The following is a 15695-nucleotide window of genomic DNA, read 5'->3' on the forward strand; positions in this document are numbered from 1 at the left end:
TATTGCTTGACTCAAGGCTACTAGAACTGAGCACTCACATATATTGTGCATGCTCAGTGGTGTGTGTGTGTGTGTGTGTGTGTGTGTGTGCACGTGCGTGCGTGTGTGTATGTGAGAAATGAAAATGTGACTGTGCTCATTTGTGGGTTCTTTGTGTGTGAATCTTGAGCGGCATAGACCATGCCAGTGTTTTCAGCTTTTTTCACTCACACAAAAAAATTGAATAAAAACCTGCATCTTTCCTTTCTTGGATCAGATCGCATGAATGCTCTTTAAATCTCCTTGTGAGAGATTTGGATGTAAACTGTTTCTTAAGTCCCGCAGTTTAAAAAGCTAAGCTGTGGAACCAGGGAACTAAAAATACCACTTCTGGGAGATTTGGTTTCTCATGGTAAGCCTTTTGCCAGCCTTGCCTGAACACTCCGGGTACAGGAACTTCAGTTCCCCTGGTCATGGAGGGGGGCTCGGTCAAAAAACACTAGGCTGAGCAGTGAACTTCCCTGAGTGCCGAAGCTTCCACAACTTATACCACACACTTTAATTCAGCTGGCTACTCAGTAGCCCGTCATTACATATCCTTAGTGTCTCTGTCTGTGCTCTCCGTCCCTCCAGGGCACTTTCTGGTTTCTACTGGCCACTGGCAGCTGGACAGCCAGGAGCTGTTATAACTGTAGCCTGTCAGTGAAGAGGAGACCGTGGTCAGATGAGTCAGGTCACCTGTGATGGCGTGATGGGAGAAGGCTTCCACGTAGGTGAGGTAGTTGTGTGGACAGTGTTTCTTCAGCCACTTGCATACATCCTGTTGGGTCCACAGCACCACCGGTTTGGAGAGGCTGGACAGCGTGGGGCTGGTGTGGTACACCGTGAAGGCTTCACCAGGACGCAGCTGAAACACACACAGAGTACAGAGGTTACATTGTGTGTGTGGGTGATGTCATTGTGGGTGAACATGGAAGCATGCTTGAAGAAAACAGGTTGTGTTCTTCATTGTGTAAGTGTTATGACCCACCCCAATGAGTTGATTGGTCAACTGTTTAGACAATGAACTCATAATCCAAAAGGGGAATAATGGGCAATAATTGACAATATTTGTGAAGGAGCACCGCCCTCCAAAGCTAAAGAACACAGTGCATCATTTCAATCACATCCTAAAACCTTCGCTACATACAGGTAGGTTATATGATTCTCCGACTTCTGGACTACAGAGAGGTGCAATATCCCTGAATAAATGCCCAACGTGATTGACTTCAGCAAAAAAAAAATACACTCCTAAAATACATGAAGCTAAGAAAAAGCATTGCCATTTATGGCAGCCTCATCATAGGCCTTACATTTGAGCAGCATTTGAGTTCACGGGACATCAACAGAAACTCAATCATGTTGTTATCTTAATCTCTTTCTCTTATTATGACAGTCGTATAATAATATGGGTTGGCTTGAGTCATTCGTGATATTTCATCCTTCATTGCACTTTTAAAGCATCAGACAAGCTTTTTGTCTTTAGTGGTAGTAGTTTCATAAAAATCTGATAACGTGTCTGTTATGGACACAAATACTTTTTTAAAAACTGTAAATAGAACGTGGGCTATTGATCGACCAAGTTTGTTTTAGTAGACGGCACAGTCCTGCTTAGCAGAGTTGGGGATAACGCTTTACAAAGTAGTCAGACTCTCTTTTTAACGGTAACAAGTAACGTAACATGTTAGTAATTTAAGTAATTCCTTACTAGATAATTTTCCAAATAAATAATGAGCTACATAATTTCCCTCAGTGCAACCAATGTAGCTGTACGTTGGGTTTATTTTCTCCAGTAGCAAGTGGCAACAAAAAGATGCAAAGATGGCAGCACCATCTCTCCTAGATAAAGGTCATGATACACCTACCAAAGCCACTCGCCCAACTCCCATGTGTCTGCCTTCTGGGTGTAAGTGACCAACATGTGAATACAGAATCAAAGGACTTATCTTAAAGTAACTAAGCAATGTAATGCCTTTCTTTTTACAGCAAGTAACTAAGTAAACTGACTAGTTACTTTATGTGAACAGTAACTACTAACTGCAATTAGTTACTTTTAAAAGTAATGTTCCCCAACACTGCTGCTGAGTGTAATTGATGTATGGTGACCAGGAGATTGTATCTCTGTGTTACTTGTGGTGACAAAGTTTTGTGTTTGTGTATCGCTTGTCTTTTTTCATTCTGGGCATCTCAGTCAGCAGCCTTAAGGGTCTCTGCATTGTGTCGGCTTCGGCCCACTGCTGCGTGAGATGTGACAGTGTCCATCACCTCTTCCCCACTACCCACACCCAAAATGTCAGAAGCCCCCCCTGATCTTTTCAATGCAGGCTCTTTTTATGCTGGGTTAATTACAGAGTTTAATATGGCCCTTCATAAGGTCACTGACCTTTTAATAAGGTCAGTTGAGTGCCAGCGTCTCTGATGGATTCATGGAGTACATTAATTCATACTGCCATACTGTTTGATGCAAGGCAATTGGCTAACAGCCTCTATTTCCCTCAAGAATCTGTCATGTAAACCAGGTTTGATAAATGCTCACCACCATGACTCAATTTGCTAAGGCCACCCACACACACACGCACACACACACACACAAACACGCTAATTGACACAAAACCTGGCTATCAGCTACAGCACTATCAGGAAGTCTCTTGAAAAGCCTTACTTGAAAACAACTTTTTGCATAAACACACATACACACGATACACTCTATTGGGGCACGACATCCAATATTCCCTGATCCACACCTACATCACACTTTGTCCAATAATGCGCTGAATCCATTTTCATAACCAACCCATTCACTACACCACTCCCCCCTTACTTAAAATTCCATTAGGGAAGGTGTGGAAAAGGCTTGCTCTTTGGGATGACTGGGAGTGTGTGTGTGTTTGCTAAAAGCTTTCATGGTTTTAGAAAGCCCTTTGTCTGCCTTTGGTGAGAGGCAGAAACCGAGTGAACAGCAAGGCTGTGTTTAGTGTTGAAGATAAGCCCCTCTGACTGAATGGGTTAGCTAATAAAGACAAGGCTATCACCACGGCGCCCTGTGGCCAGAGGAGAGGATGGGCTGATGGGGCCTGACAGCCTACAACACGCAGATAGAGGGGAAGAGAGACAGTCAACGAGCCAGACAGAGAGTGAGAAAGCTAGAGTGAGAGAGACAGACGGGACCGGGAAACGTGCAGAGTGAGAGGAGGAGAAAGGTGAGCCAGGAAGAGAGAGAGGGGAACGGAGGGTGAGACAGAGAAAAAAATGAGTGAGAAAGAGAGGAGATAGGCAGGAGTGGGGGGGAGAAAGGGGGGGGGGGGGGGGGGGGGGGGGTCAAAATTAGCGAGACGGGAGAGAGTGAGAGCGGGAGGAGAGGGCTTGTGAAACAGGGCTATCTATAATTTGACAGTGGCTCAAATATCAAAATGAGTAATGGCCCTCATCATCAGCCGACCAGACCGAGGGGGGATCGGGAAGACAAGCCTCTCTCCACCTCTCCTCGTCTTCCTCCCGCCCTCCTCCACTCCGTTCTAATCCCATGACCATCCATCAGGCTTTATCTCCTCTTCTCTTTTGTCTGCTTCTCCATCCCCTCCATCCGTCGGTCCTCTCCTCCGGTTTCGGAGCCATCCATCAAGCGGTATCTGCCCTCGGCCAGTGGGCCAGCTCCACGCTCTAGGCTCTCCACCCCAGGTCGTGCGAGTGGGAATGTTTGAAGCTTCATGTGAATGGGATCTTAAACCATGTAACAGACACGCTTGGCTGACCGGAAGAGGAGCTGCCGGCTGGGGAAGGTTTCTCTAAGCTCCATGGCCCTGATTGGTGGGCCGTGTGTTCCGTGACTTTGACTGGCAGTTGTAGAATATTCACTTTCTCTCCCAACAGTTGTCAGTGATTTTTTACTCCTCTTTTTCTCCCTCATCCACATTCTCTACTGCCACATTCCACCTCTTTTCACTCTCGCCTGTTCCTCCCCTCTCCTATCACCTCCTCTCCCTCTCCTCTCCTCATCACGCCTCTCGTACACTTTTTTACTCCCCTTTCTCTCCTATCCCCTCGGCAGCACCGCCCTGAGCTAGGAGTTTTCGAGGCGCCCATCTGTGTCCGAGTGAGTGAGTGTGTGTGTGAGAGAGGGGAAAAGAAAGTGAGAGAGTTTGTCTTTGCAAGTACACTTCTATCAGTGTATGTGTCCTCTGTTACCCAGAGGAGCTGAATCAGGGATTATGGCTCCTTAAAATTCCCCCTCCACCTCCCTCCACCAACAAAACACACAGCTTCCTCCCTATGCTGCTACTCCTGGGCCCTCTGCACCTCGGTCGACACGCTCCCCTGCCCCCTGGCACACAAACACACACAAACACACACACACACACACACACACAAATACACACATACACACACAAGCACACCGCCCTCATTGATCAAAAGGGCTCATCCAATTAGCAGAGGAAAAATCTGGAGGTGTGTGTGTGTGTGTGTGTGTGTGTCAGTTACAAAACAGATTCAGGGTCGACAGCAATGTTAACACACTCCCAATTCCAGTGTTTTGCAACCCATCTCTTGCCCTTTCCTTCCCTCTCTCTCTCCCTCTCTGTCTGTCACTGTGTTTTTCTCTGTCTCAGTTTAAATGTAAAGGCCTTATTGACATTGGAAACATTCGTTTACGATACCAAAGCAACCGTAGTCCTTCACCGTCCAGGCCTTTCTTCCTCTCTCTATCTCATCTTTAACCTTTTTTCTCTTCTCTCAGCGCTTTTACTTCCTCCCCTTTTCTTTATCCCTTTTTCATGCCTCCTCCTTCCCTCACCCTTTACCATCATGCCTTTATTCAATCACCCATCAAATCTGTCTGTGCCACCCCAGAGTTACCTGTCTCCTTCATGTTCTCCTCACCTCCCAGGTCCATAACTCTATGACTATCACTCGCAGTAACAGAATGCCCCTCCAATATCTCCTTCCCTTCATATCCCATTATTCTATCATTTCAAAATATTTGGGTCAGGACCTAAGAACTGTGCCTAGGGCACTTGAAAGTTAGGTCACAACTACAGTATTTCTATTTCTTGATTTGGATGAAGTGAGTTTTCCGCCTAAATACGTAAAGCACATTGAAGACAGTTCATTATAAAGAACAACTGCATCTTGTGCCATAACATGCATCACACAGTCTACACAAGGCTCCACACCTGGGAGGTGCCCACCAAGACAGCATATGATGTCCCCTGCCTTTAAAGTGACAGCCTTAGCTACCAATCCCTCATGCCGACTGTCCTTTGGTCTGGAAGGATTTCAATTTCTTCTTCTTTTTATTTTCCCCTATTATTCTTCATCATCTTGTTCCTATTTTTCCTGTTCCTCGTTGTTCTTCTTTGCCTTCTATTTCTTTTCCTTGGTCTCTGGCTCCTTATTCATGTTTTTTGACTAGTTCATCATCATCTTATTCTTTGCCTTCCCTCTCTTTTTGAATTAACTGTCTAAAAAGCTTATGAACTATGACAAAGCAAACCAAATTAGCCTCATTACAACACATCAGCCAACCACCAAACCAAGCTTCTCATTATACATGACTGAATAGTCTTTTTTTCTTCTCTATATATTCATGTTCCTTTCTGAAAGTGTACTTCTGTTTCTGCTGCCCAGGAGATCAGTGTCTCCCAGTAATTAAGAAAATATAATAGTCTGAGGCCAATGCATCTGTAACTCTTTTGTCTTTCCAACTTTTCTTTTTCATCTGTCTCTCATCTCTCACTAATGTCTCCCATCTTTCTTTCTCACACACAGACACACAGACACACAGACAGACAGACAGACAGACAGACAGACACACACACACACACACACACACCACCATACGACCATTGTTCTAATGATTATACAAAAGTGTGTGTGTGTGCAGGCTGTTGTCTCGCCACGGTTGTTTCCTCATTAGTGCTGATCTCTGTTAAACCAACCTAATGGACTCTAATCTAATCACCTCTCCACAGAGAACTGGACCCACACATACACACACGCCCAAAGACACCAGCACTGCTCCCTCTGTATGGTAAATACTCGTAGTCTTTCAGCGTGTTCTCCATGTTAGAAGATATTTCTAATGACTCATTTTTCAATATATTAACATGGAAACAACTTCATAACCCATCTTCCCCCGAACCAAAGGAGAACGTGTAGCTGTGAATTATTAAACAGTGTGTGCGTTTTTGCAATTTCTTCTTACCCACAGTAACACAACTTCTCCAGGGCTTCAGGGAAATGGAACAAATGACCTCCATTTTGGCTCTGTTCTCCCTCCCATGATTCATTTTGTTTACAGGACAACCAGGAAGTAATGTGCTGTTACGTCATGCTCCCTTTTAGGTCAAGCCCCGAAAAGGTCTTAAAATAGAATGTTGTTGTTTTTTTGCCTTTGTTTTCTGCTGTTCTGAAAGTGCGCAGATGGGGTTCCATATTGCATGAGAGCATCTTGTGGAAGAGACAGGCTCTCTGAAGTGTGTCTTTGCAACTTTAACCCCTGATATGCTGGGTTAAAAAGTAAACTCTTCAATAGACAAAATTCATTAAACTCAAAATTGTCCTCACATATTCAGTTCAATGTATTGGGCGGCAGAAAGAACAAATTAAGACATTATCTAAATTATTGAATCTTGATTAAGGAGAGTGGACTATTCTTTTTTGTAATATTTTTTTGGACAGTGGGAGAGACGGGAAGTGAACCCTGGTCTCCGACAGGGAGCCATATAAATGCATGGAGCTAGGTGCATTCCCACTTGACCATGGCTGATTTATGAGCTTGGAAATACTAGACACCAATTAATGCATTACTTGTGAATACAAATAATGTTTTTACCTAACCAAGATACCCCAAAAGTAATTTAATTTCCAATGAGAGGCTAGTGGGAAAAACCTAGGTAATGAGGTGGCCAGAGATAAACACAAATTAGCGAGGTAATATTGGACAATACTCAACAACAAAGACATTTGTCAAACTTTGGCAAACAGTAAAGCCGTGGACATCCACCGCCTGATCACCTTGGGGAGTGGAAATGACCACCTGGTGCTTTGTCTCTTACATAATCAGCCTCTTGTTGCTTTCCAATATATCATCAGAGAGTTGTAGTAGTTTTGTGATCAGGGGGCCAAAAGAGTCAAACATTGTACTGCTGAGACTCCATAATAACACACAAAACACAGTAGCACTGAGGTATAAAGCATGTGTTCTGATGTGTTTTTATCTGTGATGTGTTTATATCTACTTGATTAATTTATATCTGATGAATTTATATCTCTGTGATGTGTTTATATATATCTGATGTGTTTAGATCTAATGTTTATGGATGTGTTTATATATATATTTGATGTGTTTAGATCTGATGTTTATGGTTGTGTTTATATATATCTGATGTGTTTAGATCTGATGTTTACGGATGTGTTTAGATTTATCTGATGTGTTTAGATAAATCTAAACACATCCGTAAACATTAGATCTAAACACATCAGATAAATCTAAACACATCCGTAAACATCAGATCTAAACACATCAGATATATATATAAACACATCCATAAACATTAGATCTAAACACATTAGATAAATCTAAACACATCCTTAAACATTAGATCTAATGTGTTTAGATCTAATGTTTATGGATGTGTTTAGATGTATCTGATGTGTTTAGATCTGATGTTTATGGATGTGTTTAGATTTATCTGATGTGTTTAGATCTAATGTTTATGGATGTGTTTAGATGTATCTGATGTGTTTAGATCTAATGTTTATGGATGTGTTTAGATGTATCTAATGTGTTTAGATCTAATGTTTATGGATGTGTTTAGATGTATCTGATGTGTTTAGATCTAATGTTTATGGATGTGTTTAGATTTATCTGATGTGTTTAGATCTAATGTTTATGGATGTGTTTAGATTTATCTGATGTGTTTAGATCTGATGTTTATGGATGTGTTTGGATTTATCTGATGTGTTTAGATCTAATGTTTATGGATGTGTTTAGATTTATCTGATGTGTTTGGATCTGATGTTTATGTTGGTCATTTGCATAAGTAGTGTAATATCACAGACTGACAGTAAATGAACCACCTGGTAACGGGATGTGTGCGTCCTCCCTTCCTACCTGTATACCCTCTGTTCCCGGCTGCTGCAGCAGTTTGACAGCACGCGTGTGTGAGCTCTTCTGGCCTCGCCCGTCATGCCAGGTGAGACTTGTCCCCGGCCGGCGAGGGAGCTGGTAGTTCAACTCCTCCGAGGACACATTGTGGTCCAGGGAGGCACGGCAGAAACTGAAGCTGGACGCCGCTGAAAAAATACACAGAGAGAGAGAGAGCGACAGAGAGAGCAAGAGAGAGAGACAGACAGACAGAGACAAGGGGATAAACATTACATTTCAATCACACTGGATGGAAATGAAATCCTCCAAAGCCCTCTCAGTTGCATGTGGTCATGTTATGTCATGAAAAGAGCAGGCACCTTATCAACTTTCATCTCTATATTACATTATAAAACATGAGATCACTTAGGGAAAATGAAATGCATTTTTAGGAGATTAAACTCAAATCCAGGATAAAATCCTTCAATGTCAATGTGACTACTACTACAGCTACTAACACTACTACTACTACTACTACTACTACTACTCCTATTCATACTAACACTGATATCCAAGCATTACTAAAACTACTACCACTATACAACTACCACCACTACAACCACATTACCACCACTATAACACTACTACCGCCACAACTACATTACCACCACTATACTACTACTACCACCACTACAACCACATTACCACCACTATAAGACTACTACCACCACAACCACATTATCACTACTATAACACTACTAACAACACTACTACATTACCACCACTATAACACTAACACCTTAACCACATTACCACCACTATAGTACTACTACCACCACAACAAAATTACCGCCACTATACCACTACAACCACCACTACAACTACATTACAACCACTATGCTTCTAAAACTACTACAAATACATATCTACCATATATATATATATATATATATATTACTAACACTATTACTACTACTATCACTATAACTACATTACCCCCACTATAGAACTACTACCACCATTGCAACTACATAACTATATACTACTACTACCACAATCACTACAATTACATTACCACCACTACAGTACTACTACCTCTACTACAACTAAATTACCACCAGTATAGTACTACTAACACTACTACAATTAAATTACTACTAGTATAGTACTACTGCCACTACTACAACTAAATTACCACAAGTATAGTACTACTACCTCTACTACAATTAAATTACCACCAGTATACTACTACTACCACTACTACAACTAAATTACCACCTACAGTACTACTACCACCACTACAACTACATTTCCCCCACTATACTTCTACAACCACTACAAATAAACATTCTTCCACTATAATCCAACTACCACCACTACAACTACATTACTACCACTATACTTAGGGCTACACCATGCGGATAAGATACTGCAATATTGCAACCACATTAAGTGAATTGCGATTTCCAAACACATGGGTGTAAGTAACATAGATAACCTCACTTCTTCTAATGAGCAAACTGAATAAAAAAGTTCAAGTTAAAAGTGCTTTTTAAACAGGTAACACAGCCTGTTTGTAAAACATTGCAATTGTATATGCTAATTTAATGCAATGGCAATGGCAACGTTTCCACTGTTGCCAGTAGTTATGCAAACTTTCTCAACCCTTGAGTGATATTTTCTCTCTTTGTGCTCCAGGAGGACCACTGCCAGAGCCCAACAAAATGACCTCCAGTGGGCTACTGGTGTGCATGTTTCTGACCAAACTTTCCGAAACAGACTCCATGAGGGCCCAACGTCTTCTAGTGGGATCTGTGCTCACTGTGCAGCTCGATTGCCATTCGCCAGAGAACGCCAGAATTGGCAGGTTCGACATTGGCACCCCTTTCTCTACACAGATGAGAGCAGTTCACATTGAGCACGTGACAGACGTGAAAGAGTCTGGAGACGCCTTGGTGAACGTTATGCTGCCTGCAACATCCTCCAGTATGACCGGTTTGACCAGTCTGGTGCTGGGTCAGTGATGGTCTGGGGAGGCATATCCTTGGAGTGGTGCACAGACCTCCACGTCCTAGCCAACGGTACCCTGACTGCTGTTAGGTACCGGGAAGAAATCTTCAGACCCATCGTCAGGCCTTGGGTTCCTCCTGGTGCCCGGCCTCATGTGGCCAGAGTGTGTATGCAGTTCCTGGATGACAAAGGCATTGATGCCATTGACTGGCCATCTGCCGTCTTATCAGGAGTATGCCCAGACATTGTCGGGAGTGCATACAGACACGTGGGGGCCATACACTTTACTAAGTCACATTCTAAGTTGCTGTGATGAAATTTACACAAGTTGGAACAGCCTATGATTTCAATTGTTTACTTTTATTTTCAGTGTGAGTTAGAATCCAGCCATCAATCTGTTGGTGATTTTGGTTTCCATTGACCATTGTTATGTAATTTTGTTCTGAACAAATTACAAAATGTACAGTAAAGATTTTGATCTTTAATATATTTTGTTCATCAAGACCCGATGTGTGATTTATGTGTTCCCTTCATTTTTTTGAGCAGTGTATATAACATTTTTACTACTACCACCACTACCACTGTACTACTACAACTACTACCAATAATGCTACTACCACGACTGCTACTACTACCACCACTACCACTGTACTACTACAACTACTACCAATAATACTACCACCACAACTACTACCACCACTACCACTGTACTACTACATATACTACCAATAATAATACTACCATGACTACTACTACTACCACCACTACCACTGTACTCCTACAACTACTACCACAACTACTACCACTGTACTACTAAAATACTACCAATAATACTACTATCACGACTACTACTACTACCACCACTACCACTGTACTCCTACAACTACTACCAATAATACTACTACCAAGACTACTACTACTACTACTACTACCACCATTACCACTGTACTACTACAACTACTACCAATAATACTAGTACCACGATTACTACTACTACTACCACCACTACCACTGTACTACTACAACTACTACCAATAATACTAGTACCACGATTACTACTACTACTACTGCCACTACCACTGTACTACTACTACTACCAATAATACTACCACCACAACTACTACAACTACTACCACCACTACCACTGTACTACTACATATACTACCAATAATACTACTACCATGACTACTACTATTACTACCACTACCACTGTACTACTACAACTACTACCAATAACATTACTACCACCGCTACTACTACTAACACCACACATACTACTACCATTACTACCACTATCACTACCACTTACTAGTACTACACTTCTCTGTCCTACCACTTTATAATCCCTACTACACCTCAATCTGTACTCTCTCTCTTGTTCTCACTTGCTGTCTTCGTCTCTCGTGAGTGGCAGCTGCTTTGCTGTGTAAGTGTGAAGACTGATAACAACTTAAAGCCTGAGGTCCCCTGTTATTACCACACACGGGAGATGAGAAAGAGGGAGCAGAAAGAGCGAGTGAGGAGTGCTAGCAAGTTAAGACCTAAGAGGCTTGACTAATCTCATCTGCCCTCCACCCTCACCTGGCCTGACCCTAATCACACCATGTACGTCAGACGCACATTATATTTCTATATAACACCAGTGTAGAATTGTAGATATTCCCTCATTTCTTCATGCCCTTCGCCTGCTCTTGTTTTGTAGTGCCGAGACGGTCGGCCCTAGGGGCACAGTGTCTATCACCGCTCCCTATTCAGTCCTCTCTGAAACACCCTCCAGCCCACTCATTTCACTGAGACACTTTTTCACTGAACACAACTGAAAATAAAGATGCCACTGTCACCTCGCAGAACAGCCACTTGAGGACAATGAGTCTCAAATGAACTTTTGTTTCTCTCTCTTGTTCTCGCTCTCTGTTCTTAAGCCCGGCTGCTGGCGGCACTAACCTGATTACCGCTACAGACAGAAGAGCAGCCCAAGTACAAAATATGGATTCAAGCAATAAGGAGGAGGTGCTGTATATGGCCAATATGCCAATACACCATGAGGCACGTCACAACGTTGAGTCCCTGGTTACAGCCCTAAACCCTGGTGTATTGGCCTGTTATTGCCATTTTACACTGCTAACTAACACACATGGAAGGGTTCAAAGATATTCAGTCATAATTGTGGTATTCGGATCACTATACTACTTTCAGCCAATAAGCATTCAGGGTTTGAACCGCCAGATGTTTAATGAAGAATACCAATGCATATATCGCGACCAGAAACTACGACAGAAGAGAAAGAGAGAGAAATGAAAAAAGAGTAACAAAGAGGTTGGGCAAGATAAACTAAGAAAGAAATCAAAGATGTTAGAACTAATGTTTGGCTTATTCTGTAGAATACTGTAGGACCTTCGTTCTCTCACCCCCCTTTTCCCCCATATCCCAGCTCTATACCCGCTCTCTCTCTCTCTGTCACCCCGTTTCTGCTTCTCTCCAGGCTGCCAGGATTCTCCCTGCCTCTCTCTCTGTCCCTTCTTTGTCAGTATGTGTGTCATGGCGACCGAGAGACAGAGACAGGGTTTGGAGTATTGAGCCAAGAGGGCTTATGAAACGATGAGCTCATCGTGATCTCTATGGCGATATAACATTCTGCCAACTCTGTCCTCTCTCTTCATCTGCATCCCCGGCTGTAAACGTTTCCAAAAATCGGGGACGTTCTGGCTGGCAGGGTTTCTGGAATACACCTGCTCTCACTGGAGATGCGAACCAGGCGGTTTGCTCCCTAAACAGAGAGAAGGGGAGGCAGAGCGCAGGCAACCGTGATGGACGAACCAAAAAGCATGGATGCCCTAAATAATGCCTTTCGGAAAGCAGTGATGCCTTTCCTGTCTCTCCACTCCGTTTCTGCATTCTCCTCTCTCCCATTCTCTCTGTCTCCCTCTGTCAGTCAGTCTCCCTTTCCTCTTTCCTCCCTCTGTCTTGTCCAGCTCTCTCTGTCCATTCTCCCTATCCTCTGTTCCCTGCTGCCCTGTGCTGTCAGGTCTGTGGGGTTGAGAAACACCGACCAGCCCTGTCTTATTACTGTCACTCAGGCTGAGCATAGACAAGACGTGGGGTTGGGGGGGGAGGGGGGGGGGATAGGACAGACATACCAGGAGACTTGCGGGGCATCGGAAAAGTTATATGAGAGCAAAGGGGGAGGGGTAGAGGAGGTGGACAGTCGAGGTGGGGGGGGGGGGGGGGGGGGGCAAAGGGAGAGAAGAGGAGCGTTCAGCGGGCCTTTGTATCTGTCCATCACTGTCCATCCTGCAGGGAGTGCGATGACAGAGAACAGAGTGGATGTACAGCACTGTGTCAGTGTATCACCTGCATACTGTGAATCCACTGGCTGTGGGTGCAGAAACCCCCGATGGAGGGACCCAGAGAGCAGGAAGAGGGAAGAATTCTTAGGGGATTAAGGTGGGGGGGGGGGGGGGGGTAAAGACTGGTAAAACAACCTATACATGACCAATTTGTTTTGAGTCACTAGAAAGCCTTCTGCATACAATTCTTGCATCAACCGCTCCCTTTTTCGCAGTGGTCATAAACCCAGCCAAACTGGCTTCTGTACAGGGCTAATAGATGAACAGAGTTAACCTCCTGGCTGGAGATCTAGAACCACTACTACGTGATGAAGTACTGGGCCCACCTTTATTGGCACAAAAATAGGACTGACGTCAGAGCGTACCGTTATATTGGCAGGGCCGTCGCAGCCAGGGGTGACATGATGGAGCATCAGATAGTTATAATGTCATAGATAAATGGATTATTAGGGAGGATCTGCTAGGCTACCCGTCGTCAGGTGTTATACTGTTGGCGTTTCCTGGTATGCCTGTGTGTGTCCAGTCTCTCTGTATCATTCAGCATGACAGGATGTACAGTATATCCGGCTGTCCGCCTGCCTGTATCTGTATACATATCGGATCAGACTTGATGGAGTCTGGCCATCTCGCCTTTCTCCACCTCCTCAGTAATTGATGTTGTATTTAGTGCTGCCATCCTTCTAAAAAAAATGACAGAAGGACTTCATCACCTAGAGGAGGGAGGGAGGAGAGGGACGTGGAGGAGACGGGAGGACAGGAGAGGAGGGAGGGAGTCAATAGAAGAGGAGACGAAGGGGTAAGCGAGAAGGGACGGGAGGGAGGGGTAGAAGACAGGAGAGGGAGGGAGAGGGAGGGAGAGGGGATAGGAGCCAGGGAGGGAGGGGGAGGAAAGAGGAGAGGAAAGGAGAGTGACCACATAAATGAAAGGAACAACAAAGAATCAAGGAGGAGGGAGGGTGCAGAGGACATTTAAGAACCACTGCACTAAACCAGCCAGACACATCAGTCACAGTGGTTAAAGGACACACTCAGAGCGAATAGGAAGCCTACAGACAGACAGGACCTAAGGGGAAAAGGGAGAGACAGGGACACACCTTGATCCAGGTAGAGAACCGGGACTTCATCTCTCTCCCAACCTCTCTGCATTGCCACGGACATTTTAGAAATCTCCAAGGTATTCCCCTTTTGAAAAGGCAATTATGTATTGCACTCAGGAAGGTCGTTCCAATCCAAATCCCCCATTAGATTACTATGGCACTTCTCCACATTACTCATTTGCCCCCCAAAAAAGGCATTCTAATTTGGTCCATGAGCGGTTATACTATAGAAGGGCATTTTTTTTCTACAAGTTTATAGTGGCTTTTTCAAACTTGGCTGTACTTCTCGTCACCACTAAATCTGTAGAGGTTGATATGTCCAAACCAAGACCTATTCTAACACTTTCGTGTATCAAAACTCTACACGGTACATTTCATCTCCGTGAACGGCAGTGCCTTGGATTGCAAATCACCCGCAAAAGCCCCAAGATAAAGTTCCAATTTACAGTGAAAGATTTTCTTACACACGAACATTTACCCACAAACGCAGAGTGGCCGCAACTTCATCTCGCAGCAATTTCACGCTTTCTGTAATACATTAAACACAGAACTCTAAATAAAGAGAAATTAGCCCCTCTCCCTCAGCAGAGTAGGGGAAGCACAGAAATATATATATATCAATAAAACCCTCTCTTTTAAAACCCTGAAGGTGCTTCTCCCATGATGCACCTCTCTAGCGCAGGGCTGAGGCTTAAGTTGACACTAACAGCCAGCCGCTGTCCTGGGACATACAAGCAAACAGAAACAACCCAGTAACTGTGTGTGTCAGTACAAACCCCAATCACTAACCCTCAACCCGGAACCCAGACCACAGCTTAAGGATCCCTGCAGCTTCCAGATATATTGAAATAATTGCCCACCTGTTTCACCCCCAAGCAAAGGGAATTTTTGAAAGGTCAGTGAGAAAAATGCCAGTCCTTGACCTTAGCCCTCAGTCCCTCCAGGCACTCCGCATCCATGAGGGTGAGAAGGCTTGTATTTCCAGTGAGAGCCCACATCACTCCTGGGGACTTATATGGATAAGCCTCATTGAGATGTACAGTGTGACAGCAGAGAGGAACAGAACTATCGATTACCTCCCGTCGTGTTGAATAACACACATTTACACATTAGATAAGGTTCACACAGGCCTTCACC

At 43.8% G+C, this 15695-nt stretch overlaps 1 protein-coding gene across 1 annotated transcript in view; it reads right to left on the bottom strand.

Annotated features, from left to right (window-relative positions):
• The window catches only part of samd10b (sterile alpha motif domain containing 10b), a 56892-nt gene that overhangs the window by 16427 nt on the left and 24770 nt on the right, over positions 1-15695 (bottom strand). Inside the window, exons 2-3 of the mRNA XM_010875824.3 lie at positions 8132-8313; positions 718-886 (exon numbers count right to left, since the gene is read on the bottom strand). Of these exons, the coding sequence (XP_010874126.1) occupies positions 718-886; positions 8132-8313 (351 nt within the window). The remainder of the gene's footprint in view (positions 1-717; positions 887-8131; positions 8314-15695) is intronic.

This window comes from Esox lucius, chromosome 12 (genome assembly GCF_011004845.1).
Source record: "Esox lucius isolate fEsoLuc1 chromosome 12, fEsoLuc1.pri, whole genome shotgun sequence".
Classification (NCBI taxonomy): domain Eukaryota; kingdom Metazoa; phylum Chordata; class Actinopteri; order Esociformes; family Esocidae; genus Esox; species Esox lucius.